Source organism: Vipera berus (genome assembly GCF_964194415.1).
Source record: "Vipera berus genome assembly, chromosome: 5".
In the NCBI taxonomy this organism is placed as follows: Eukaryota; Metazoa; Chordata; class Lepidosauria; order Squamata; family Viperidae; genus Vipera; species Vipera berus.
Window position 1 is genome coordinate 6,321,116 of NC_138207.1, and position 25,387 is coordinate 6,346,502.

Below are 25,387 nucleotides of genomic sequence, written 5' to 3' on the forward strand. Positions count from 1 at the left end.
GTCTCACCTTGGATATCAGGATGATTGGTCAAGAGGAGCAGTGCCCACAGCAGAGTAGCCAAGGTCGAGTCTATCCCAGCAGCAAAAAAATCCCAAATACACTGAAGCAGGTTCTCTTCACTGTAGGTCGAATCGGGATCATTCCTGCTCTGAAGTTTAAAATGGAAAGCGAAAATTACAATAAATTCTATGCAAGTTTTGTGTAGTTATCTTTCCCTCCGTGTTGCAAGTCGTGGGAATAAAACTCTCACCATTGCTCTTTATATTCAGTGTGGACAATGTACCCAGAAGTCTATAATTACAGTACCCAATTACAATTACAATTTAGTGAATAAATAATAATAAATGCATGTCACCCCAGTCCTTCTCTCCATTAAATTAAATATACCCAGTTCCTGCAACTGTTCTTTATATGTTTTAGCCTCCAGTTCCCTAATCATCTTTGTTGCTTTTTTCTGCACTTTTTCTAGGGTCTCAACATCTTTTTGCATCATGGTGACCAAAACTGGATGTAATATTCCAAATGTGGTCTCAGCAGTGCAGTATAAAGCAGCACTAATACTTCGCATGCTCTTGATAAAAAAGGTAAAGGTTAGTCGTTTCCAACTCTAGGGGCCAGTGCTCATCTCCGTTTCAAAGCCGAAGAGCCAGCGCTTGTCCGAGGACATCTCCGTGGTCATGTGGCCGGCATGACTAGACGCCAAAGGCGCACGGAGCGCTGTTACCTTCCCACCGTAGTGGTCCCTATTTTTCTACTTGCATTTTTATGTGCTTTCGAACTGCTAGGTTGGCAGAAGCTGGGACGAGTAACAGGTGCTCACTCTGTTATGTGGCACTCGGGATTTGACCCACCAAACTGCCAATCTTCTGATCGACAAGCTCAGCGTCTTAACCCACTGAGCCACTGCGTCCCTTACGCTCTTGATACCAAGTACCATATGATCAAGTACCATATGATACCCTGCCAACAAAAGTGCTAATATTCAAGGCTATGGTCTTCCCAATTGCAATGTATGGCTGTGAAAGTTGGACCATAAGAAAGGCTGAGCGCTAAAGAATTGATACCTTTGAACTATGGTGCTGGAGAAGACTCCTGCGAGTCCCTTTGACTGCAGGGCGATCAAACCGATCAGGCCTAGAGGAGATGAACTCTGACTGCTCTTTAGCAGGCCAGATCCTGAAGTTGAAACTCAAATACTTTGCCCACCTAATGAGAAGGAAGAACTCACTGGAGAAGAGCCTAATGTTGGGAAAGACAAGAGAAGAAGGGGATGACAGAGAATGAGGTGGCTGGATGGAGTCACTGAAGCAGTAGGCATGAGCTTAAAGGGACTCCAGAAGATGGTAGAGGACAGGAAGGCCTGGAGGAACATTGTCCATGGGTTCGTGATGGGTCAGACATGACTTCGCAACTAACAACAACAACCATATGATCTACTTCTTTTCCATCCACAATGGTTCAATGTTGTTCTTTTTACTCAATATGAATACTGTAACCAGAAACTTACAATTATAACACTCACGGATGCTACTATATACTGATGATATCAGGAAAGTGAGTGAAAAATGAACCATCCTTGAACCAATTGTACAGAGGTAGAAAATCTGCTTAAATGGTTTAGGAATGGAGCACAATATTAAGAAGGGTGCATATCTTGAATGTGGTGACCAGGCCAATGGTACACCCCACACTGTTGGAATACAAAGTAAATGAAGTGACTCAGTTCAAATCAATAAAAGTTGCTTTTAGAAAACATCATTCTGGATCTTTCTCTGAAAACATTGGGGAAGGGGACCTATTTTCCTTGTCTCAAACTGTTTTACACTTTTACTTATTGTCAAGGCTGTGAAAGTATCTGTCCTTTTCTAATCACTTCATGGAAAGTATTCATTTAAGTATGAATTAATCAAAAATCCTTGCTAATTCTTTTCCTTCTTAGTCAAACTTCTTTAGACAAAAGGAGAATGGTATGATGCTGAAGAGGTGCAATATAGCTCTTACTTAGAAGCATCTGGAATTTAAGTGGGAGGACATCAACCCCCCCCCAGAAAGAAATATTTAGGGAATATTAAAAGATAGAATATATTTCCCCAAAGGATCTTAAAGGCAGAAAAGCAGGCCCAGTTTTTCTTAATAGCCCCCAGTAGAAATTCAGGAAACCACCTTTTAGAAACGCAGATGTTATAAACCTATTCAGAAAGGTTGGAGCCATGAAGCTAGAAGCTGATGAGATTAGAAAGACAAAGACCCCTAAAATCTGCATACCCCACCACCATCAGAATACCAGAAAGACACACTGAAGCTCAGATCAAAGGTCATGCCACAGGAATAGGAAACAACCTCAAAAGCCCAAGAAGGTATAAAAACCCACCACTCCCAGCTACGTGTGGTCAGCTACTCCAGAGCCTCATGTCTTGTGGTTCTACTCTTCAATAAACTACAAACTTCTTTCTAAAGCCATCTCCATTTTGTTGTTTCCGGTTTGGACTGGACCCTGATGGAGATTTTTCTTTCAACATTTAGGCTGGGTTAAATTCAAAATGGGAGCTGAATGGGGAAAAAAAACCTCCAAGGAAAACAAAACTAGTAGCTCCTCTTGTTTACTTATAGTGAGGAATGTAATAATTCCTTGCCCATATGTTGAAGTACAATAAATCCATACCTTCTCCATCTGAAGAAGATAGTAATCAATGAAATCCTGTGGCTCATGCAGAGCGTGAAATTCCTTGTGTTTCTCTATTTCCTGCTTTGCGAAGGACAGGATAAGCTCCCTAGAAGCCAGGGCTTTCTTGTGAGGGCCTGGGAGGTAGTTCATTAATTGTGGGAACTCATGATAAATCTAATAAAAACAGAAGAGGTAATGTTATCTATTTATATACCAGAGTTACAGAAGATTCTCAACACTTCACTCTCACAATGCGCTATATTTGTTGTATTTATGTGTTTAAAAATAAAAGATACAGTATTAAAATTAAAAAGGCAGAAGATACCTCTATAAGTCACAGTTAAAGTAACATAGGTTAGGCTTCCCCTGTCTAGTCATGTTTGAATCTGGGGGTGGTGTTCATCTCTATATCCTAGCCAAGACAGCCAATATTGTCAAAAGAAGCTTTCAGAGTCATGTGGTGGCATGACTATATGCTGAGATGCATGGTACACAGTTACCTTCCCACTGAAGTGGTACCTATTTATCTACTTGTATTGGCATGCTTTCAAACTGCTAGGCAGGCAGGAACTGATGAAGGAATGAGAGCTCACCCTATCACACAGTTCTTGGGTCTCAACATTTTAACAAATGTTCTACTGGCTATACAGTGCATATAAATACCTGCTCCAGGTATGATTGGACAGAGAGTAGTTTCAAACTCTTGGTTTGGGAAGCTTTGTCTATTTAATAGAAAACATGACTTACCAAGTGGAAAATGTTACCAGTGAAATTAAAAAGAAAATTAAGGGCTTGAATTAACTTCTGGAAGTTTTCATCTTCAAGAGCAAATGGATGTCCAAAATTCAAAGCACATATAATATTAGAAACTACATTTAGTACAGGGAATGAAGGGTCAAATGGCTGTCCTGCAAATGAAGATATTTGATAATGAATTTTTAAGGAACAAGACTTCTAAGTGGATGAAGGAAGACAACTGGGGATCAATTGTTTCAAAAATAGAAAAATCAAATCGAATGCATTGCTTTTATTCAAACTACTCAGAATGGAAAAGATTTCTGCAAGCAAGGACTTGAGCCATTATGATTACCCCAAAATGCATACCTTTTGTTTGTCTAAAGATCTCCACCAATGTCTGAGCTGCATCTTCTATCTGACGCTCAATGCTTTTCTTCCCCAGGCCCAGCTTCCGCAGAGCAGTGATGCCAAAGTGTCTCTGCTGTTTCCAGGTGTGGCCACTGGAAAAAATAATTCCTGTGGACATCAGCCGACAGTGAATAATGATTCCTGATAACATTCATGTTAAAAAAAACAGTTAGGTCTAGTTGTTGCCAAATATCTCTCTGGATTTCTGGAGAGAATACCAAATAAGTGAACAAAATGTTATAAGAAAAGCCAGCCAAATGTGTCTTTACCTGACATATTTATGTAGTATAAAAAAACAACTATTTTTTTATTTAAAAAACAATTTCAAATTAAGGAACTGGTGAATGATATATTTCAAAGATAAGTGCAAGGTCTAAGGGTACAAAATAACATAGCAAGCAAAGTAATAGTTTTAGTATGAATAAACAAATTAAGAAAATGTCTAAAGAAGTGCATGAAATTGTTGATAGTCCATATGTAAATGTCCAGCATTCTTGTATTAAAAAAAAGACTCAAAATAATCTTCTGGATGAAAAATTTGAATGCAGGGTGTCAGACAAAACAATGTAGCTTCATTGCCACATAACAGAATGATTACCGTATTTTCTGGTGTATAAGACGACTTTTTAACCCATGAAAATCTTCTCAAAAGTTGGGGGGTCGTCTTATACGCCGGGTCGTCTTATACGCCGGAAAAAAAACAAATCAGTCGAGCGTCCCCGTTCTTGCAAAGCCGGGCCGCCCCGCGCAACCGAGCTATCTCCGGCGCGGCTCCGGGACACGGCTGGGCGGGAGCGTCGGGCGGCTCTCCCCACGCGAAGGCGGCGCTGCCTGTTGGCTCTTGGCCCGAGGGGAGGGCCTCGCGCCCACCGGACTCACCTGTCACCAGCACCGCTCTCCCCCCTGTGGGGATGTGCTTCCGCCGGGCGGTGCTGGCCGAGACGAGCCAGCAGGCAGCCGCCGTGAGTGCGACGCTGAGGGGCAGCAGCAGGACGGCCTGGCCCAGCGCCTGCAGGACGGCCAGCAGCCCCACGCGCAGCAGCAGCGCCGGCTCAGCAAGAGGTCCGAGCGCAGGAGCCGCACCACCAGGCTACCCAGGAAAAGCAGCCACACCAAGAGGCTGCACGCCCAGTCCAGCTCCATGAGGGGCAGGGCGGGAAGCCGGCCAGGAAGAGGGACCGGGAGCCCGGGCCAAGCGCGCCTCGACCGACAGTGAGAGGGAAGCGGCACATGAGTTCTAAAAAACAGGCTGCGGGTGGAGCTGCCCCGCCCTGCGCCCAATGGGAGAAGTTCAAGGCCTGGGGGGGAAGCAGGAGGGGCGCCGGCCCCTCCGGCACTGCCTGCCACCCGGGAAACGCTGCGCCTCGGGGGCCGGCAGAAGTGCGGGAGCAGTGGGAGGGCCGGCAGGGCCAGTCGGGCCTTCGCCTCCTCTGTGATGGACAGGGAGGGCAGGGCATGTAAGTATTTTCCGGCGTATAAGACGAAAAACCTTGAAAATCTTCTTAAAGGTTGGGGGTCGTCTTATACGCCGGGTCATCTTATATGCCAGAAAATACGGTATTTTCTGGGCTTTATTAATATCACAAGGAAATCAGCCATAGTCTTTTTGAAATCATGCCACAAGGTGGAAAAACCCAGAATATATCAAGTTTGTTGATTCCCACTTGAGGGAAAATATTCTTAGAAACGTTCATGAACTCAAAGAGATAAATCAGGAAGATACAGAACTGCAGTTTTATCAAGATATTAGTAAGTTATACGTTGAAAAAGGAGCGCTTTCTAAACCCCAAGGAACCAATTGCTTAAATTTAGAATTCACCATAAATTTTGGATTTTTCTTAAATTAATCACATATCAGTTAGAAAATGTTATGACGTTGTTGATAGTCTATATAAATTGAATAGCAGCATAAGAATTGTAGCAAGTGAGCATATTAATTTTAGAATATCTATATCTACAAATAACGGGACGTGGTGGCTCAGTGGGTTAGGACGCTGAGCTTGTTGATAAGAAGGTTGGCAGTTTGGCGGGTGCCACGCAACAGAGTGAGCATGTGTTACTCGTCCCAGCTTCTGCCAACCTAGCAGTTTGAAAGCACGTAAAAATGCAAGTAGAAAAATAGGGACCACTATGGTGGGAAAGTAACAGCGTTCCATGCACCTTTGGCGTCTAGTCATGCCGGCCACATGACCACAGAGATGTCCTTGGACAAGTGCTGGCTCTTCAGCTTTGAAACAGAGATGAGCACCGGCCCCTAGAGTTGGAAGCAACTAGCATGCATGTGCGGGGGAACCTTTACCTTTACCTTTATCTCTCAACATATACATATACATATACATATACATATACATATACATATACATATACATATACATATACATATACATATACATATATATGCCACTATAGCATATCTACCAGGGCAATTTGGGAATAAATCTTCATTTCATTATGACAGACACTCGCAGGTACAGAACTTTTATTATATACATTAGAAAACTACAATATTGCATTATTTTTTGACATGATCACCATTCAAATTAGGCACTTGTCATAACGTCTTACAAGGTTTGAAATGAAGAGGTGGTAGTCACTCAGCACCAAATCTGGGTTCTGCTTTGGACTTTCTCATGCATTATGCCGAGGAAGAAGAACAATCTCTTAACAGAATTGTGACCGGCAATGAGACCTGGGTATCATACCTGAATGCCGAAAGCAAACAGCCATCAATGGTGTGGTGTCATGCTCACTCATGAAAGAAACCCCCAAAAGCTCAACAAACATTGTCTGCCAAAATGGTTGTGGCAACAGTATTCTTGGATGCCAAAGGAGTATGGCTAGTGAAGTTCATGGAGCGTGGGTCAACCCTCAGTTCAGATGTCTACGAAAACTCAGACGAGCCATCCATAACAACTGTCGGGGCCTGCTGACTTCCGGTGTGATGATGATGATGATGATGATGATGATTAATTTGACTTATATACCACCCTATTCCCATAGGACTCAGGGCGGTTTACAGGGCAATTAAAACCATACAATACAAAAGTTAAAATAAATTTTATCTTGAGGGCCATGACTTGTTATTTGGCTGGCATGCATATTTGTTGTATGATAAGAAGGTAGATAATGTGTTTAAAGTGCATATTTTAAGACAGGCATTATTGAGAGTTTGGAAGAAGTATAGACATAAGTTAGATTACAAGATGCCGTTGTGGGCAATTCCAAAACACGCAATAGAAAACATAAATGTTGGCTTCAAACATGATGTGACTACGTATAAGGAGATTTTAAGCTTGGAAAGAAATGTCTGGTGTTTGAAGCCGTACAACCTCTTGCGAGATGAGAAGATTGTTCAAACTTGGTTTCAATATACTCAGTTACGGGCCAGGTGGAAAGAAGATCAGAAAATTGGTTTTGCAATGACTGATGAAAATTTGATAAAGCAAATTAGAAATCAGGGTCTAGCACATATCAAACGGATATATCTTGCATTGATAGAAATTGACTCAGAAACAGAACTTGTTAAAGATTGTATGATAAAATGGGCCCAGAATATTCAAGAAGTTATTACAATGGACACGTGGGAAAAGATCTGGGTGAGGAATGTAAAATTCACACAAGCCCAAAACCTAAGAGAGAACTTTTATAAAATGTTTTATAGATGGCATTTAGATCCTAAAAAGCTTGCAAGTATGTATCCGAACTATCAGCCAAAATGTTGGAGGTGTGGTGGCGAAGATGTAACATATTTTCATATATGGTGGACCTGCAAAAATGTTAAGGCTTTTTGGATAAAAATTTGGTGGAATATGCAGAAGATCTTCAAGCAAAGGATAAAGTTTTGTCCGCAATTGTTTTTGTTGGGTATAATTACAGATGCTACTGTTGTGGACACTAAGTTGATGTTGAACTTAATTACAGCAGCAAGACTCTTAATAGGTCAATATTGGAAGAAGGAGGAACTGCCGACTATAGAAGAATGGACTCTAAAGGTTTCTGACCTGGCGGAAATGGCAAAGATTTCGGCTTACTTGAAAGATCATTCGCAAGAACGTTATATTATGGAGTGGAAAAAATGGATTGATTATATCCAGAATAAATATGGGACTAAAAAGTTTCATTTAGCATTTGAATAAGTCTTCCTTTCTTTTTTCTTTTCTTTTTCTTTTTATATGTAATATTGCTTGTAGTTATCTTATATGAGCTAGAGAGCGATAGAATTAATAGTTTATTGTTGTTAGCATATGGATGTTTATGATTGTTCTTTGTTTTTATACCTTGTACTTAGCTCTGGGAAGTCGGGGGGGAGGGGGAAATGGGGGGGAGGGACAGGGAGGGTTAGGTAGGGGTGGGGGGAGGGGGGATTGTTAAAGATAAAATGTACTGTAAAACTTTTCAATAAAAAAAAGTTAAAATAAATTTTAAACAATTAATTAAATTTAAGCCCGTTAAAACTTTAAAACCCAATTAAAAACCCCTCAGTCTAGGCCAGACAGCTCAAAGAGCCAAGTTTTTAGGTCCCGGCAAAATGAACGGAGGTCAGGGGCAGTCCTAAGTTCCATAGGAAGTTGGTTCCAAAGGGCAGGCGCACCCACAGAGAAGGTCCTCTCTCTGGGAGTCACCCGCCGGCAATCCTTCACCGGCGGTACCCTAAGAAGGCCCTCCCTGTGGGAGCGCACAGGATGATGGGGAGTTAATGTTGGCAGCAGGTGTTCCTTCAGATAATCCGGACCCAAGCCATTTAGCACACCACTAGACGCACCCAAGAACTTTTGAAGCAGTTCCAATGGGATGTTTTTGATCACCCCTCCCCATAGCCCAGATTTGGTGCCAAGTGACTATTACTAAGGAATTTCAAACTTTGTAAGATGTTATGACAAGTGCCTCAATTTGAATGGCAATTATGTTGAAAAATTATGTAATGTTGTAGTTTTCTAATGTGTATAATGAAAGTTCTGTATTGCGAGTGTCTGTCATTGATAACCAAATGGAGGCTTATTTCCAAATTGCCCTCATATATCTATCTATCATCATTATCTATCAGTGTCTCTGTATTCTATCAATCTCTCTTTTTCTCTGTGTCTTTCTGTCTGTCTGTCATTCTATCTATCTATCTATCATCTATCTATCTATCTATCTATCTATCTATCTATCTATCTATCTATCTATCTCTATCTATCTATCTATCTATCTATCTATCTATCTATCTATCTATCTATCTATCTATCTATCTATCTATCTATCTATCTATCTATCTATCATCTTTCTGGCACTTGGGGCCAGTTTTGTGGAAGACAATTTTTCCATGCACCAAGGGGGAGGGATGGTTTCACACACAACCGAGATCCCACCCATGCGCAAATAAAGCTGCAGTTGCTCGCCCACTGTTTCTGTGGCCCAGTTCTTTTTTTTAATATATATATTATTGATTTTTTAACAAAGCATTGTCACTGCGTGTTTTTTTAGTTTTGCCAGCTTCGCTCATTTCTAATTGTACATCTCTTTCTGCTCTGCACCTGTGTTATTATCTTATCATGTAACCATAGTGAATCCAGCTATGTCCAGCCATGTTTTGGTTTTAAACTGTTTTGTGTGCATGCCTAGAAAAAGTTTCCCACAGTTACTACCTTTACTTTGTTCTTCTGCCTGATGAGAGAATGTAGTCAGTTTAGGTCTTTTGTTTTCTCATTAAAAGTTTTACTATAGAATATGCCTTGGATTTCTTTTCTCTGATATTGACCATGCAAATGAACCACGGTCCATCCTCCTCTGGTCGGACTGTTAATTGTTGTGCGACAAGCATAAATCACTCAATAATTGGTAAATAATGTGTTGTCTGGGTTACATTTGTAGAACAATCTTTAACAATTAATTTCTATAATCTATATTCCATATGTTAATTTTAGTTGATTTCCCCTTTCCCCAAAGTATCTTTAAGTCTCTATCCTCAGAATTATGTTCAGTCATCTCTGCTATATTTTCCTGAGAGATTTCTTGGAGTAAAATTAAATTGGAGATAAGTTTATTCATACTTTCAAAGTTGTTCTGTATTTCTTTGTAGTTTAAAATCATTGTCCTTTGGAATGCCACTTATCATATATTTCCTCTTGTGAAGTATTCATTGCCTCAGATTTGTTAGTCTTACTTTATCTACACAGCTGTGTTTATTGAGAACTTTGAAGGTCAGAGATGGACATTTGTCCCCAAATAATCCTTGCCCACCAGTAGATGTCAGCGTTGGTTCATTTTTCAGATCTTTCTAGTCTTTTCCCTCCCTAAAGGGTAAAATTCGCCACTTCCAATAGCCAAAAGGTGGGGAAGAAAACTCCCTCCTTCTTCTCTCAGAGGTCTTTTATTTTTGGGACTTCTCTTCTTCAGGAAAAAGGTAGGATAGAGAAAATCAATATTCTTACCCAGATTCAAACACACTGTTTACAATCAGCTTAAAGTAGAACTTTTTTTATCCCATTTATATTTTGACTTCCTTTGTTTGCAGCTTGGGCTAGACTCAGAAGTTAGGCTAGTCTTTCTTCTGTTGGTTTCTGGTAGGCTTCTCCTGGACCGTTGACCGCCGTGTCTCCTAGGTCCCTGGGACTTCCCTCCTTCATGCCACCTCTCCAGGGTGGCTCCTAGCCCATTTAGGGTCCCCGAATAGAAAGAAATTCAGCTGAAGGGCTCGGCATTCTGAATCCCTCAACTGCTTCACTGCTTCAGTGTGTCCCAGTTCTTAACAGGCCATGGAGCATTACCGGTCCACAGCCCAAAAGCCAGATCACTTCTAACTTTAAAAAAGATGACGAATTCATAAAATTATGCAAATTTTGCTTTTCTATGCAAATCCTTTGGAATAGCCTTGCACTGATTTGCTCATTTCCTACTCGCTTTAATATCTATCAAGTGTTTAATGAAAAAGAAGTAATGTCTAAATCAAAGCATGAATATAACAGATGAGATAGAAAGCTATGGAGATGTATAATAATTTGGTCTAAAGTACAGTAAGCAATCTTTCTTTTACCTATCAATCATAGCCTTCCCTGTTGCTATGAATTATATTGTCAAAACTGCAAACATTGGATGTTTTTGCTTTGACAATATAAGAGGCAGCCTTTCCCTCTAAACTATTTTGCTCTGAATTAAATGAAGCTGGGGGGAGGAGAATGCTAACCCAGATGTTTTTAATAAGGAATGGCACGCTATAGAAAGGAAGCGAAGCTTTGCATTTTAAGCTAATTGGAGAATGTGATTTATGACGTTTAAATTAAGGGAGGGAATTGTGTTTGATATGATGTGTTCAGGGGAGGAGAATTCAGATTTTGGAACCCATCCATGAGTGCCAATGCTTCGTTCTCATTATTATAGACTTTTTAGAATAAACAATGGCTGAAGGTTCTTTGATGTGTTTCATTAGTCAGAACCATGACATCATGCCAAAATCAACTTTATTTTCAAACAACCTGGGGATCCTGAGCCCCAGCCGCTGTCTCTAGCCTTGAGAGAAACTGGCAAAGAGTCAGTGGAAAATCTTCATCATGGGAAAAGAGAAACTGATCGAAGACAGTGACCTGGCAGCTACTGACACCCCAGGTGAGGAAGCAACAGACAGCATGCTCCCAGTTGCAGGGAGGACCCAAGCAGTTAGGAGAACTTATCTGGTTGTCAGTCTGGAACCACTGCAGCGGAGACTCCAGACGCCTCGAGACTGCCTTGCCGCCCTCAAAGACTTCAAAAGCAGAATGGTGGAGAGCTACCAGATCGACTGCAACTGAGAATTTGGGTGAGTGGAAAATCCTGTCTGCAGACCAGACAGCCCTCCAGCCCCAGGATTCCCCTACCAGGCCCTCCAGACCCACAGAGACAGAGAACCCCAGCCTGGGGCCTCTGCAGCAATGGGAGGTTTGGTAACCCCCACAAGTAGGAATCTTTCTTTTGCCTATTAATCATAGCCTTCCCCCGTGCTATGAATTATATTACCACAAATTATAACAGTGTGATGCTTATTTATGTACAATTTCTTACTACTTGCACTTACCCTTTTCTTTCCCTAAAGGAGCCATTAAAGGATCGTTTATTCGGTCAAGAAATTCTTCTTGGAAGCTGGTCATTCCCTCTTTAACAGTTTTGAATCCAGACAGCACTACTAGACGTTGAGGTCCAATCCACAAAGTGGATATATTTCCATAACGCTTTACATGCTGTGAAATGAATCAATGTTGAGCAATGTTATAATCAAATGAAATAGATTATTTACAGTTAATATGGCATCTACAGTCTTTCCTAAATTCTTACTGTGTTTCCCTGAAAGTTAGACCCAGCCCGATAGTAAGCCCTAGCTTGATTTTTGGGGCTGGGCCTAATATAAGCCCTACACCAAAACTAAGCCCTAATTTTAGGCGAGAAGCACCCCTAAAAATCAAACTAGGGTGGAGGTGGCCATGGTGAACCTGCCCCACGCACCCTGTAGGACCAGCACAACCAGGGGTTCCACACCTCGACACCTGTTGCACTGCTACTTGACTTCTGTGGCCGCTTACTGCCACTTGTGGCCGGACGCCATGTGGTGCATTGTGCTTTTGTTGCTCCTCCCAGCAGGATGCTGTACTGTGCTTTGGGCCACTCCCGCTGCATGTGCACTTCAGGCCGCTTGCACTGCTTGCCCAGTGTTTCGGCCTGCTTCTGCTGTTTATGCAGCTCTTCGGGCTGCTTCCACTGCTTGCACAGTGATTCAGGCTGCTTCTGTTGCTCGCATGCTTTGAGCTGCTTTTGCTGCTTGTGCAGTGCTTTGGACCGCTTCCGCTGCTTGTACAGCATTTGGGGCAACTTCTGCTGCTTGCACAGTGCTTTGGGCCACTTCTGTTGTTTGCACAGTGCTATTGGATGCTTTCTGCTTGTTCACTTTGGGACGCTTCCTCTGCTTGTGAAGCATTTTGAGTTGCTTCCACTAGTTGCGCAGTAATTTGGGAGGCATCTGTTGCTCACGCGCTTTGGGCCACTTCTGTTGCTCACGCACTTCAGACCACTTCTTTTGCTTATGGCAGGAGGCCACATGGCTCTTTGGGCTCTTTCCGCTGCAGAAATGGTCCATAGAGCCACACAGCGTCCTGCTGGGAGGAGTAGAAATGGCACAAAGCACCATGCAGTGTCCTATTGGGAGAAGCGGCAACGGCACAATGCGCCATGTGGCATCCGGCCTCAAGTGATGGCAAGCGGTATAAAGTGATGGCAAGACAAGTATAAAGAGGGGGCACATAACTAAGGCACAATGTCGGCAAATAGCCCGAGCGTACAAAGATGAAGTGAGGAAAGCTAAGGCTCAAAATGAAATAAGGCTTGCAACAACAACAACAACAAAAACTTCTTTCAGCATGTAAAAAAGAAGAAAAAAGTTAAGGAAATGATTGGTCCATTAGTGGGAGAAAGTGACAAGAAGGTGACAAGCAACAGAGAGAAAGCAGAACTACTCAACTCGTTTTTTGCATCTATTTTTACACAAAGGGAAAAAACAGAAAAAAGCAGTCCAACCTATCAAACAGTACCCTAAAAAACAGATTAGAAAGACAAGTTAAGATAGGCAAGAAAATGGTAAGTGAGCACCTGACCACCCTAGACCAGATGGACTACACCAGGGCTTTTCAACCTTTTCACCCATTGTACCACTTTTAGGGTATGGCAACATCCGAGTACCACCAGTCACCTAGCAAGGAGTCAAAAACTTGATCACAAAAAAAAGGAAAAAAGTGATGATGTTCAGGTAATCTTTGACTTACAACAGTTCACTTAGTGACTGTTTGAAGTTACAATGACACTGAAAAAAGTGCCCCCCAAGCCACAGCTGAGCAAGACACCTGTCTGCCCGCCTGGCGGTGCTCTTCCTTCTATCCAAGGTTTTCATTGTTGTGAGCATTTCTGTTGAGGATTGGCAGCAGGGGTGGGGAGCATTTGGGTTTTATTCTCCCCCATCTGCTGGGTGGTTGCAGCAGATTTTGGTCACTTCACATGACCCTGGGACACTGTGACTGTCATAAATATGAATCAGTTGCCAACCATCTAAATGTAAATCACAAGACCCTGGAGATGCTGCAACATTCCAGCTGATTGACACTTCTTCTGGGCTCAGAAGTGCCAGGATCAGCGCCGAGTTCCAGATGGAAACTGGCGCTGATCCTGGCACTTCCGCTGAGCTCTGACAGCCCTGCAGCTCCAGCCATCTCTTGCTCAGGCTTGTGCAGTGCTACCACCGGTTCAGCTCATTCCCCTCCCCTGCTACCACTTTTCTAGGATGGTCGCGTACCACCTGCCAGGTGCTAATGTACCACTGGTGGTACCCATACCACTGGTTGAAAAGCCCTGATATAGGTGGTACCTTGCTCAATAGCAGTAACGTGGCTTAGGCCCGGGATATTTGCAGGACCATCTGCTGCCAGGAACGATTTCCCATCGCCCTGTGTGCTCACACAGAGAGGGCCTCCTCAGGGTGCTGTCCGCCAGACAATGTTGGCTGGCGACCCCCAGGGGGAGGGCCTTCTCTGTTGGAGCACCTACTTTGTGGAATCAGCTACCCTGGGAGCTCCGGATGGCCCCAGACCTTCAGTCCTTTCGTCGTGACCTTAAGACATATCTTTTCCAACAGGCCAACCTGGACTGATGATCATGGCGTTTTAATTATGATTTTAAATGTTTTTATTGGTTTTAGTGGGACTTTGACATAATTTAATTCTTTTTTTTAATATTTGTATTTATTGTATTTTATTGTTGTTAGCTGCCCTGAGTCCTTCGGGAGATAGGGCGGCATACAAGTTTCATTATAAATAAATAAATAAAATAAATAACTGTGAAAGGGATCTTGGAGTCCTAGTGGACAATCACTTAAATATGATCCAGCAGTGTGCTGCAGCTGCCAAAAAAACCAACACAGTGCTAGGCTGCATTAACAGAAGGATAGAATTAAGGTGGTACTCGATTATTGACATATCCTAAAAGTGGTACAATCGGTGAAAAGGTTGAAAACCCCTGCTGTAAACCAGTTAAGGGTACAAAGAAAACCATCGAGAATTACTTTTCATACTATTGCTTGATTATTTAGAATGAAATACCTTAGAAATATAATCTTCACAAAGCCAAATCCCATAAGCCCCCAAGCTCCCAATGAGAGGTAGAGCCAAAGGACCGGGAGGCAAATGTCTTCGGGACCAGAGTTGTCTCAGGAAGAGGAGAATCAGCAGAGCAAGCAGCAAAACATACAAAAATGTTGTCATCGCCATCATTGTTGTGCTGGTTCTTTTTCTTTGATGCTCTCTAGCTGATCTGGAGTTGACTGTTTCCTTCTACCTGAAGTTTTCTTGATGTTCTTCCTTCTTCCATTGATGGGAAAAGAATAGCAATATGTCTTTTAATGCTGTGTATGTTTAGTGTTTAACTGACATTAATTAGGTCACCTCTGACCATGTGCCATTTAATTAAAAGAGAAAGAATTTTTTTAAAAAAATAATAATCAAGGACTGTGTAATTCAATTTGTCCCTAGAATGATATTATGCCAGAATTTATTTGAAAATCATGACTTACCATATGTCTATGAAATCTCTCTTTTAAAAAAGGAGAATCTCGTGGGTCACAGAGGTGTTATTTACTCTACCACTATGTCTCTGCATATATTTGAAAGTCCATCATCAGAACACTATCATGAAAAAAAAGCCCTCACTCAATTTCCACTGCAAATAAGAGAACGTCTTCATGATAGCAACACATTGTTTGAGAACCGTGTCTGGATCTGTGCAGCTGATCAGTCTTCTGCAACTAAAACCAACGAATGCCATGATCATAATAATTTTGGGCTGCTGTAATAAACCCTGCAGTAACTCTAGCTGGCAAACTTTGAAGCATCATTAAACCCCACAGACCTCATGTGCCTCGAGTAGCAACTAGTCATACTTTATGATATTGTTTTTGAGTTATGGCCCAATATTTTATTATCCTTTTTATTCCTTAGCACCAAATTATTGATTACCTTCATGCATTTCATTCTGGGCACACAGAATGAAAGTTAAATCTGTTTCAAAAAGTATGTGATCGTTGGTCATTGAGATAAAAAAAGAGCGAGGCGGGCAGGGGGAATTGAAGCTCTGGTTCCCACGCCCAGTTTTGGCCTGCTGTGGGTCCAAAAAGACCGAAAGCCACCCCCTAGAAGTTACAGACCAAGAGGGGACCCTTGTAGATCGTGGGAAGGTGGTAGCCGAACTGCTTGATCCCAGGAGCCCTCCAGAACAGCAGGAGAAATACTGGCTGCATCTACGTAGCCAGTTGGAAGCTGCTGACTGCCGGGAGAAAAAGCAGATTAATGCAAGCATAGCAACACTTTGGACTGGGGTGAAACTATTTTCCTTTTCTTCTCTACAATGTGAAAACCTGGTTTTGGGGGAAAAATCTAAAGGCAATTTCCCACAGTTGAGGTGGGGGGTGTTATCCTTCCTGCAGAAAAAGCGTCCGGAGGAAACAGAGAAGTCTACAATGTAAATGCAATAAAGAGAAATGGAAAAAAAGAAATGTTTGGGGAGTTTTAAATTTTTTCTTCTTTTCATATATTATTTTATACTATTTTTGGAGATTATTGGACTAAACTTCGTTTAAACTAACTGGAAAATTACAAAGTGGGTATCTGAGGACATCTAGTGGCAAGAGCAAAGAACTGCACTACAATATTTACTGAACTTATATATACAGGTAGTCCCCGAGGTATGAGCCTAATAGAGCCTGCCCATTAGGCTCATAATTGTCAAATGAATCAGACTCAATATTACAACATTTTGAAATCAAACTCATTAATTGAATCAGATGGCTTCGGGGTGAAGTATCATCAATATGCTGATGATACCCAGCTTTTCATCTACACCCCGAACCAACCCAGTGATGCCCTCGATGTGATGTCCCGTTGCCTGGAAGCGGTACAGATTTGGATGGGAAAGAACAGGCTTTGGCTTAACCCGGCCAACACTGAGTGGCTTTACATACCGTCATCTCGTTTAGTCCAAGAGGTTCCATCTTTGATTATAGGAGGAGAGATGTTACCTCCCGTTGATAGAGCACGCAATCTGGGCGTCCTCCTAGATTCACGACTCAGTTTTGAAGATCATATTGGAGTCGTAGCTAGGGGGGCATTTGCCCAGATTCGCCTAATATACCAATTGCGCCCCTTTCTGGACCGAGATGCCCTACGTACAGTCACCCACGCACTCGTTACCTCCCGTATAGACTACTGCAATGCTCTCTACATGGGGCTGCCCTTGAAAACCACCCGGAGGCTTCAGCTGGTGCAGAATGCGGCTGCACGGGTAGTGGTGGGAGCTCCCCGATACTCCCATATAACACCTCTGCTCCATGAACTGCATTGGTTACCAGTTGCCCTCCGGGTGAGATTTAAGGTGCTACATGGCTTAGGCCCGGGATACTTGCAGGACCATCTGCTACCGGGAACGAATTCACATCGCCCAGTACGCTCACACAGAGAAGGCCTCCTCAAGGTACCGTCGGCTAGACAATGTCGGCTGGCGAACCCCAGGGGAAGGGCCTTCTCTGTGGGAGTGCCAGTCCTATGGAATCAGCTCCCCCCTGAGCTTTGGATGACCCAAGATCTCCGGTCCTTTCGCCGCGGCCTCAAAACACTCCTTTTCCACCTGGCTGACCTGGACTGACAGGCATTTTAATTATGTTTACAATTTTTAATTTATTTTTAATTTTTAATTTTAATTTATTGCACAGATGACTTTAATTTTAATCTTATCTTAATTTCTGTTATATGTTATTGTTGTTAGCCGCCCTGAGTCCTTCGGGAGATAGGGCGGGATATAAGTCCCATTAATAAATAAATAAAATAAATAAATGAACAAAGATTTGATATATTATTTCCTCCAATGGTTGCCTGAAATGAGAGACTTTTTCCGCCAGTGCTACAGGCTGTTTCCAGGTGTAATTCAGCCCCTTTCTGGTTTCAGTAACCACAGTACTTGTAAACTGCCTCCCAAGTAGGCAGTAGGCTTTTTTTTAAGAAGCTCAAGCTTCTTCAGAGCAGGATGGAGAACTCTAGGAATATAGCTGCCACTAAAGTAAAGCGTCTCCAGTTTACAGAAATCTCCAATTGCTTTAAAACACACACACAAACACTTGCCAGCCATTAGCTTAAGCGTCTCCAGCCAGGCATGCAGAGGGAGATGGGGTGGAGTTTACAGAACTGTTGGCTTGCAACAATAACTGAGATGGAATGGACCTTGAGGTCATCTAGTCTAACCCACTGCTCTCGTAAGAGTGTACAGTACTGTACTGTATTTGTAATAAATGCCTATCCATACTCTTGTTAAAAGAACACCCACAACTTCTGGAGGCAATTTAAAACCTTTTTAAAAAAAAACAAAAAAAAACACTTGTCAGAAGAATTTCCCCGGTTCGTTTCCAGCTGGGGAAAGCCGACAATGAAGAAATTTGAGGACATCAGCTACCACAAAGCAGGTCTTTATTTCAGGAAGGCAAAAAAAGTGATAGAGAAGTGACTTCAGCATTCCTGCCTTGCAAGGTGGTCTCCCAGTTCTGAGTTGTGATTTTTTTTTTATTGAAAAGTTTTAACATACATTTTCTCTTTAACAGTCCCCCCTCCCCCTCCCCTCTCCCTCCCTCCCTACCCCTCTCCCCCTCCCCCCCCCCGACTTCCCAGAGCTAAGTACAAGGTATAAAAACAAAAAAAAACAATCATAAACATCCATATGCTAACAACCATAAACTCTAAAATCTATCACTCTCTGGCTCATATAGGATAATACAAACACTATTAATATTAATTATATATAGAGAAAACAAGAGGGAAAAAAAAGAAAAAGAAAAGGAAGACTTATTCAAATGCTACATAAAACTTTTTAGTCCTATATTTGTTCTGGATATACTCAATCCATTTTCTCCATTCCATAATATAACGTTCTTGCGAGTGATCTTTCAAATAAGCCGAAATCTTTGCCATCTCTGCCAGGTCAGAAACCTTTAAAGTCCATTCTTCTATGGTCGGCAGTTCCTCTTTCTTCCAATACTGACCTATTAAGAGTCTTGCTGCCGTAATTAAATTCAACATCAGCTTAGTGTCCACAACCGTAGCATCTGTAATTATTCCCAACAAGAAAAGTTGCGGACAAAACTTTATCCTTTGCTTGAAAATCTTCTGCATATTCCACCAAATTTTAATCCAGAAGGCCTTAACCTTTTTGCAAGTCCACCATACGTGAAAATATGTTGCATCTTCATCACCACACCTCCAACATTTTGGCTGATAATTCGGATACATACTTGCAAGCTTTTTAGGATCTAGATGCCATCTATAAAACATTTTATAAAAGTTCTCTCTTAAATTTTGAGCTTGTGTAAATTTTACGTTCCTCACCCAAATCTTTTCCCACGTATCCATTGTAATAACTTCTTGAATGTTCTGGGCCCATTTTATCATACAATCCTTAACAAGTTCTGTTTCTGAGTCAATCTCTATCAATGCAAGATATATCCGTTTAATATGTGCTGGTCCCTGATTTCTAATTTGCTTTATCAGATTTTCATCAATCATTGTAAAGCCAATTTTCTGGTCTTCTTTCCACCTGGCCCGTAGCTGAATATATTGAAACCAAGTTTGAACAATCTCTTCATCTGAGTTGTGATTTTTATATGCTTTTTCTGCCCTAGGGCTGTGGTTTTGCTGGTTCCTTCTTTTGTGTTTTAATGGTTGTCCAATGTTCCCTTTCTTGTCTTAAGTGATATTTCTTTTGTCCAGCTTCTATTCCATCAGGGACAGGGCAACGAGTTCTTGGCGGCTTAGCTATCTGAGTTTCCCAATTGCTGGCTTGCCTCAGGCAAGCGGGGGTTTTGCAACATTTTATGAGGTGTCAGAGATGTTCAACAAAAGGCTTTTACAGAAAAAAGTGTGTCTGCATGTTTTTCTAATGGGGATGAGAATATGGGAGTTTTGTCAGGGTAAATCTTCCAACACACTGTTCTTGATCAGGACAAGCTTCTCCAGCCAAAATCCAAAATGGGGTGGGGGAGGGGAAATTTCCTTCCAGTAGAGCCTTGGTGGAGCAGTGGGCTAATGCCTCCTTAAGTAACACCAGCTGCCTGCAATTAGTGCAGGTTCGCATCCCACCAGGCTCAAGGTTGACTCAGCCTTCCATCCTTCCAAGGTAGGTAGAATGAGGACCCAGATTGTTGGGGGCAATAAGCTGACTTTGTAATAATGCTGCTTTGGGGGGGGAAAGCCCTAATAAGCAGGCACAGGGCTTTTTTTCTCATAGAACGCTCGGAACGGAGATGTGTGAGTTCCGGCACCTTTTTCTTTTACAAAAAAAGCACTGAGCAGGCATATACATAGAATGAAGGCTATTGCTAAGCACATTTGATTTGTGCTTAGATTGTAAGCCGCCCTGAGTCTTCGGAGAAGGGCGGGATATAAATGGGATTAAAATAAAATAAAAATAAATAAAATAAGTGTTAGCAGAGCAGCAGCCATATGCTATAAGTTTCAGGCAAATACAAACAATCAATCTTGCAAAATACTGTACTTACAAAACAATAAAAAGCAGAGCAATTCCCAAAGTAATTACAAACAACACAGTGCAGTACTATAGAGTAACAAACAATAATATTTTAAAATACTTACAAACAATAATATTTTAAAATACTTACAGAAGTAATTCTAGCTCTCTACAAACCCAGTCCTCAAGTCCAGCAAAGCAGCAGATTTTCCACACGGAGCTCCAGGAAAACAAAAACAAATGGTCCTGCCAGCTGCAAAAATCTTGCTTGGCAATGTGACCAGGCACAAAAAAACCAACCCCCCCCCACAAAAACCCACTTCCAGCTTTTCGTAGGCCCGAACCAGCCCAGGTAAGTCAGAGAGTTAAAATGGCCACCGCAGCAGCCGAGAGTGAATCCAAGTCACATGGTTAAAGAGGCCTGTTTTTGATGACAATAAATGCTTGTATCTAGGGGATTACCTGTACTTTGTCTAAAAAGCTAGAAGTTGGCTAGGTGCCTGGGCATAATATGAAATTTAAACCCTTTGATATTTGATGTTCCTGACCTTAAAGTCTTGTGTATTATAGCTGAAAAGAGAGGGCTTTCTCTGGGCTGCTTTTTGTTGTTGTTGTTCTGCGGGATGGATTATAACTAAAGGATATAAACTATTTTGAAACCAACTGGTTTTTTCCCCCCTTTGGATTATAAGTACTGTTTGAACTGCGTTTCTACAAGCAGCTTAAAGACAGAGAGAGTGTGGATTATAAATTCTTAACATCAGACTGGAGAACTATTAATGGACAGTGGAAAATGAAATAGTAAAAAAAATCTCTTGGAGAAAGCCTGTGGACTACTAATTCAAATAGTAGACCTTGGTGGATTATAAATTTTGACTGAGGAGCAACTTTGGAGCCAGAACAGTTGTCTTTGGAAGTGAGCCCACTCCCTTTGGATTATATATATTGTTTGAATTGTGACTATTATAACTACTTAACAATAGACTTAGCAAAAGAACTTCTGTTAGCAAGATAGTTTGGATTAATTTTTGGCAGAGGGGTAAAGTAAAAAAAAACCACTTCTTTTTTCCTCTTCACTTTTTAGCTCTCCTATTGGTTTGGGAGAGCCCAGTGGAATCTAAATTATAAACGTTGGTTTGTAGAGCTATCTATGGGCAGTGGAAACGGAAACTGAAATTGTTCCTGTGTGTCCAGGAACAGGTTGTTCCCTAACAGGGAAAATTAATACTGATAAAAGGTGTCAGGAAAACATATATGCTGGCTTCCATTTTGTCTAATCTGTATATTACTGATTTCCCTTCATTCAATCAATATGAATATTGTAAAGTTTTACTTTATGAAGATGACATGTTTATGTCATTTATACAGGTAGGGTTGAGAAGATTGGTGCACAGATTTAGTTCATATTATCTCCTAACTACCTGAATATCAATAAATCCAAAAGCAATTGCTTTTAGGAAGTGGTGGACTAGGTATACCTGGAGCTAGGAACACATAGATCTAAGTTAAATGCTACCTATACTTAGGTCTTGTTTTCACAAAAATGAAGCAGCCGGTAAAGGCCAAAAGTGCCCAACTGGCATGAGAGGTGCGGCACCCGCCTCGGCCCAAAGAGCGCCAGGTTCAGCCCTTAGCCCGGTTCCTGCAGCACTGAGTAGGCACACAGCCTAGTGCGCAGCAGCCCAAAGGTAGTTTTATGAAAGTATTATTTTTTTTAAAATTCTTATGTTGGAATAAACAACACAGGAGTGATTAGAACCTTCATTTTGGAAAGTGATAAATAAACTAAGGCAGGGCTTTTCAACCTTTTCACCCACTGAAATTGGGTTGAATTCTTAGAAGGCAAATTCTAGTTCAAACTTACCAAGAAACCTTTCATAATTGGAATAAATTCAGCAGAGAGAGAGCATTTTCCCCTTCAATCTGCTCAAATGAGACTACACATTTCTCTGTTGAAGATTTTTTCTTTTATATTCCTGCACTGGATAATGGGTGGAACTTGATAGCCTAAATGGTCCCTTCTAATTCTGCAGTTCTACAATGATTTCAAAAAGTTTCTGGATCTGAATTCTGAAGAGAAGCATCTGTTTTAGATCAGGGCTTTTCAACCTTTTCACCCACTGTACCGCTTTTAGGAGGGAGGCGGTGGCTTAGTGGGTTAGGACGCTGAGCTTGTCGATCAGAAGGTCGGCAGTTTGGCAGGTCGAATCCCTAGTGCCGCATAACAGAGTGAGCGCCTGTTACTCGTCCCAGCTTCTGCCAACCTAGCAGTTCGAAAGCATGTAAAAATGCAGGTAGAAAAATAGGGACCACTACGGTGGGAAGGTAACAGCGCTCCGTGTGCCTTTGGCGTCTAGTCATGCCGGCCACATGACCACGGAGACATCCTCGGACAAATGCTGCCTCTTTGGCTTTGAAATGGAGATGAGCACCGGCCCCTAGAGTTGGAAACGACCTTACTGCTTTTAGGATATGGCAACATCAGAGTACCACCAAGGTGTCAAAAACTTGACCAAAAAAAAAAAGGAAATAAGTTATGAAGTACAGGCAGTCCTGTACTTATACATCCTCTCACGATGCCCCATTCCCTCCCCCATGACTGAAAAAAGTGCCCTCCAAGCCACAGCCGAGCAAGACACCTGACTGCCCACCCGGCAGCACTCTTCCTCCTGTCTAAGGTTTTCATTGTTGTGAGCATTTCTGTTGAGGATTGGCAGTGGGGGTGTGGAAAATAACTGGAAGTAGCGAGGAAATTTAAAAATAAAAATATATATGCTTTTAGTATTATCATGTAATCATATTTTATATTTTATAATAATCATTTTATAATCAATTGCCTGAGTAGATGCTTTGAGTATATGGGGGAAAATACAGGCCTCAACCACAATAAAAATCCCTTCATGTGGATTATAGCTGAAAAGAGAGGGCTTTCTCTGGGCTGCTTTTTTTTTCTTCTGCAGGATGGATTATAACTAAAGGATAAAAACTATTTTGAAACCATCTGGTTTTTCCTTTGCATTGTAAGTACTGTTTGAACTGTGTTTCTACAAGCTGTGGAATCTACAGAATCAGTGTGGATTATAAATTCTTAACTTCCAACTGGAGAACTATTTATGGACAGTGGAAACTGAAATAGTGAAAAATCTCCTGGAGAAGACCTGTGGACTACTAATTCGAATAGTAGGTCTTGGTGGATTATAAATTTTGACTGAGGGGCAACTTTGGATCCAGAACAGTTGTCTTTGGAAGTGAGCCCCCTCCCTTTGGATTATAAATATTATTTGAATTGTGACTATTACAACTACTTAACGATAGACTGAGCAAAAGTACTTCAGCTAGCAAGATAGTTTGGACTAATTTTTGGCAGAGGGGTAAAGTAAAAAAAATTTTTTTTCTTTTTTCCTCTTCACTTTTTATCTCTCCTATTGGTCTGGGAGAGCCTAGTGCAGTGATGGCGAACCTTTTAGGGAACAGTTGCTGGAATTGGGTATGTGTAGTTTAATGAAGAGAAGGGTGAGGGGTGACATGATAGCAGTGATCCAATATCTCAGGGGCTGCCACAAAGAAGAGGGAGTCAAGCTATTCTCCAAAGCACCAAAAGGCAGGACAAGAAGCAATGGATGGAAACTAGTCAAGGAGAGAAGCAACCTGGAACTAAGGCGAAATTTCCTGACAGTTAGAACAACTAACCAGTGGAACAACCTGCCTTCAGAAGTGGTGAATGCTCCAACACTGGAAGTTTTTAAGAAAAGACTGGCCAGCCATTTTTCTGAAATGGTATAGGGTTTCCTGCCTGAGCAAGGGGTTGGACTAGCTGACCTCCAAGGTCCCTTCCAACTACTACTACTACTACTACTACTACTACTACTACTACTACTACTACTTATTATCATTATTATTATTATTATTATTATTATTATTATTATTATTATTATTATCATCATCATCATCTTCAGAAATGGACTATTTTTTTTGCTTTTTTGTTTGTTTTTGCTCACCTTCTTCTTGAGAGAACGTACGGATCTTGAGTCTATAGATAAGGATTATACAAATTTTTTAAAATAATATTGTGTTAAATATAGTGTTAATGGCCTGGTTGAAGGAGGGTGTGGGGGAAAAGCCTTAGAGTTTGAAAAAGGAGTTTGGGAGGTAAAAATAAAATGAGTGTTCCGAATCTAAGTAAAACTGGTAAGAAAGTGCCTTCAGCCCCAGCCTCCACTTCAGCAAGCCCAGTGTAGCAGAGATCAATTGAAACAATGCTCCAACAAGAAAACGCTAGCAACTTCCAGAAGGAGATGCAAGCAACATTGCAAGGGATTCAAGAAGCAATTTCCTCCCATAAGAAAGATACAAGGAAAAATCATGAGGAGACAAAAAACAATCTTGATAAAATGAACCCATGTTTGTGAAAGATCGCAAAGTTGGAATTGATTGATTGACCTTTCCCCCCCCCAAAAAAAAACCTTCCTGTTTCCTTGTACATGGTGGGGGCAGATCGCGAAGGAGAAGCGGCACGAGGTTGGGAGTCAGGTAAGGAAAGAAAGGCAGTTTCTGGGGGGAGCAAGGATTTCTTTCCTTATCTGCCCCACTTGTTCCGAGGCCGCTTTCTGCTCAGACGCATTGCTCTTTTGCCAATGGGCCAACCACCCACTTCAGCACCCTCCGTCTCTGAGCCTCCGAGCTCCACCTACTGCTTTGGTGGCTCTGTAGGCAGAGCTGCAAAGTTCTTTTCTCTGACAGAGAAGCTCTGCCTACGGAGCCACCAAAGCAGCAGAGGCTGGGCTGGGGAGGGCCCAAATTTACCCCCCCCCCGAGGCTATCCCAGAAATGACAAGGGACCGGCCCTCTCTGCGCCAGCCCTGGCTCACTCCAACCTGGCTGGGTGCCCTCCTGGTGCACGGACAGGAAATGGTGAGCGCTCATGGGCTAGGTGGTTTGCAGCAGCAGCTGCAGCTCATTTGCCTCACCCTACCTCACCTCACCCCTCCCAACCTTGCCCGTCAAACCCAGCCATTCCCTGCTTTGCC

The 25,387-nt window shown here is 42.0% G+C and overlaps 1 protein-coding gene across 4 annotated transcripts in view; it reads right to left on the bottom strand.

Annotated features, from left to right (window-relative positions):
* Nucleotides 1-20,781, bottom strand: part of LOC308668895 (cytochrome P450 2J2-like) — a 38,942-nt gene extending 18,161 nt beyond the window's left edge. Inside the window, exons 1-8 of one of the 4 annotated variants that reach the window (XM_081329160.1) lie at nucleotides 20,512-20,781; nucleotides 15,373-15,484; nucleotides 14,903-15,163; nucleotides 11,842-12,004; nucleotides 3,771-3,920; nucleotides 3,414-3,574; nucleotides 2,664-2,840; nucleotides 8-149 (exon numbers count right to left, since the gene is read on the bottom strand). In XM_081329160.1, the coding sequence (XP_081185286.1) occupies nucleotides 8-149; nucleotides 2,664-2,840; nucleotides 3,414-3,574; nucleotides 3,771-3,920; nucleotides 11,842-12,004; nucleotides 14,903-15,073 (964 nt within the window). In that variant the 5' untranslated portion in view covers nucleotides 15,074-15,163; nucleotides 15,373-15,484; nucleotides 20,512-20,781. Of the gene's footprint in view, nucleotides 1-7; nucleotides 150-2,663; nucleotides 2,841-3,413; nucleotides 3,575-3,770; nucleotides 3,921-11,841; nucleotides 12,005-14,902; nucleotides 15,164-15,372; nucleotides 15,485-20,507 lie in introns of all 4 variants that reach the window. The other 3 variants (XM_081329161.1, XM_081329159.1, XM_081329162.1) reach the window with 3 other exon arrangements.
* Between the last annotated feature and the right edge of the window lie 4,606 nt (nucleotides 20,782-25,387).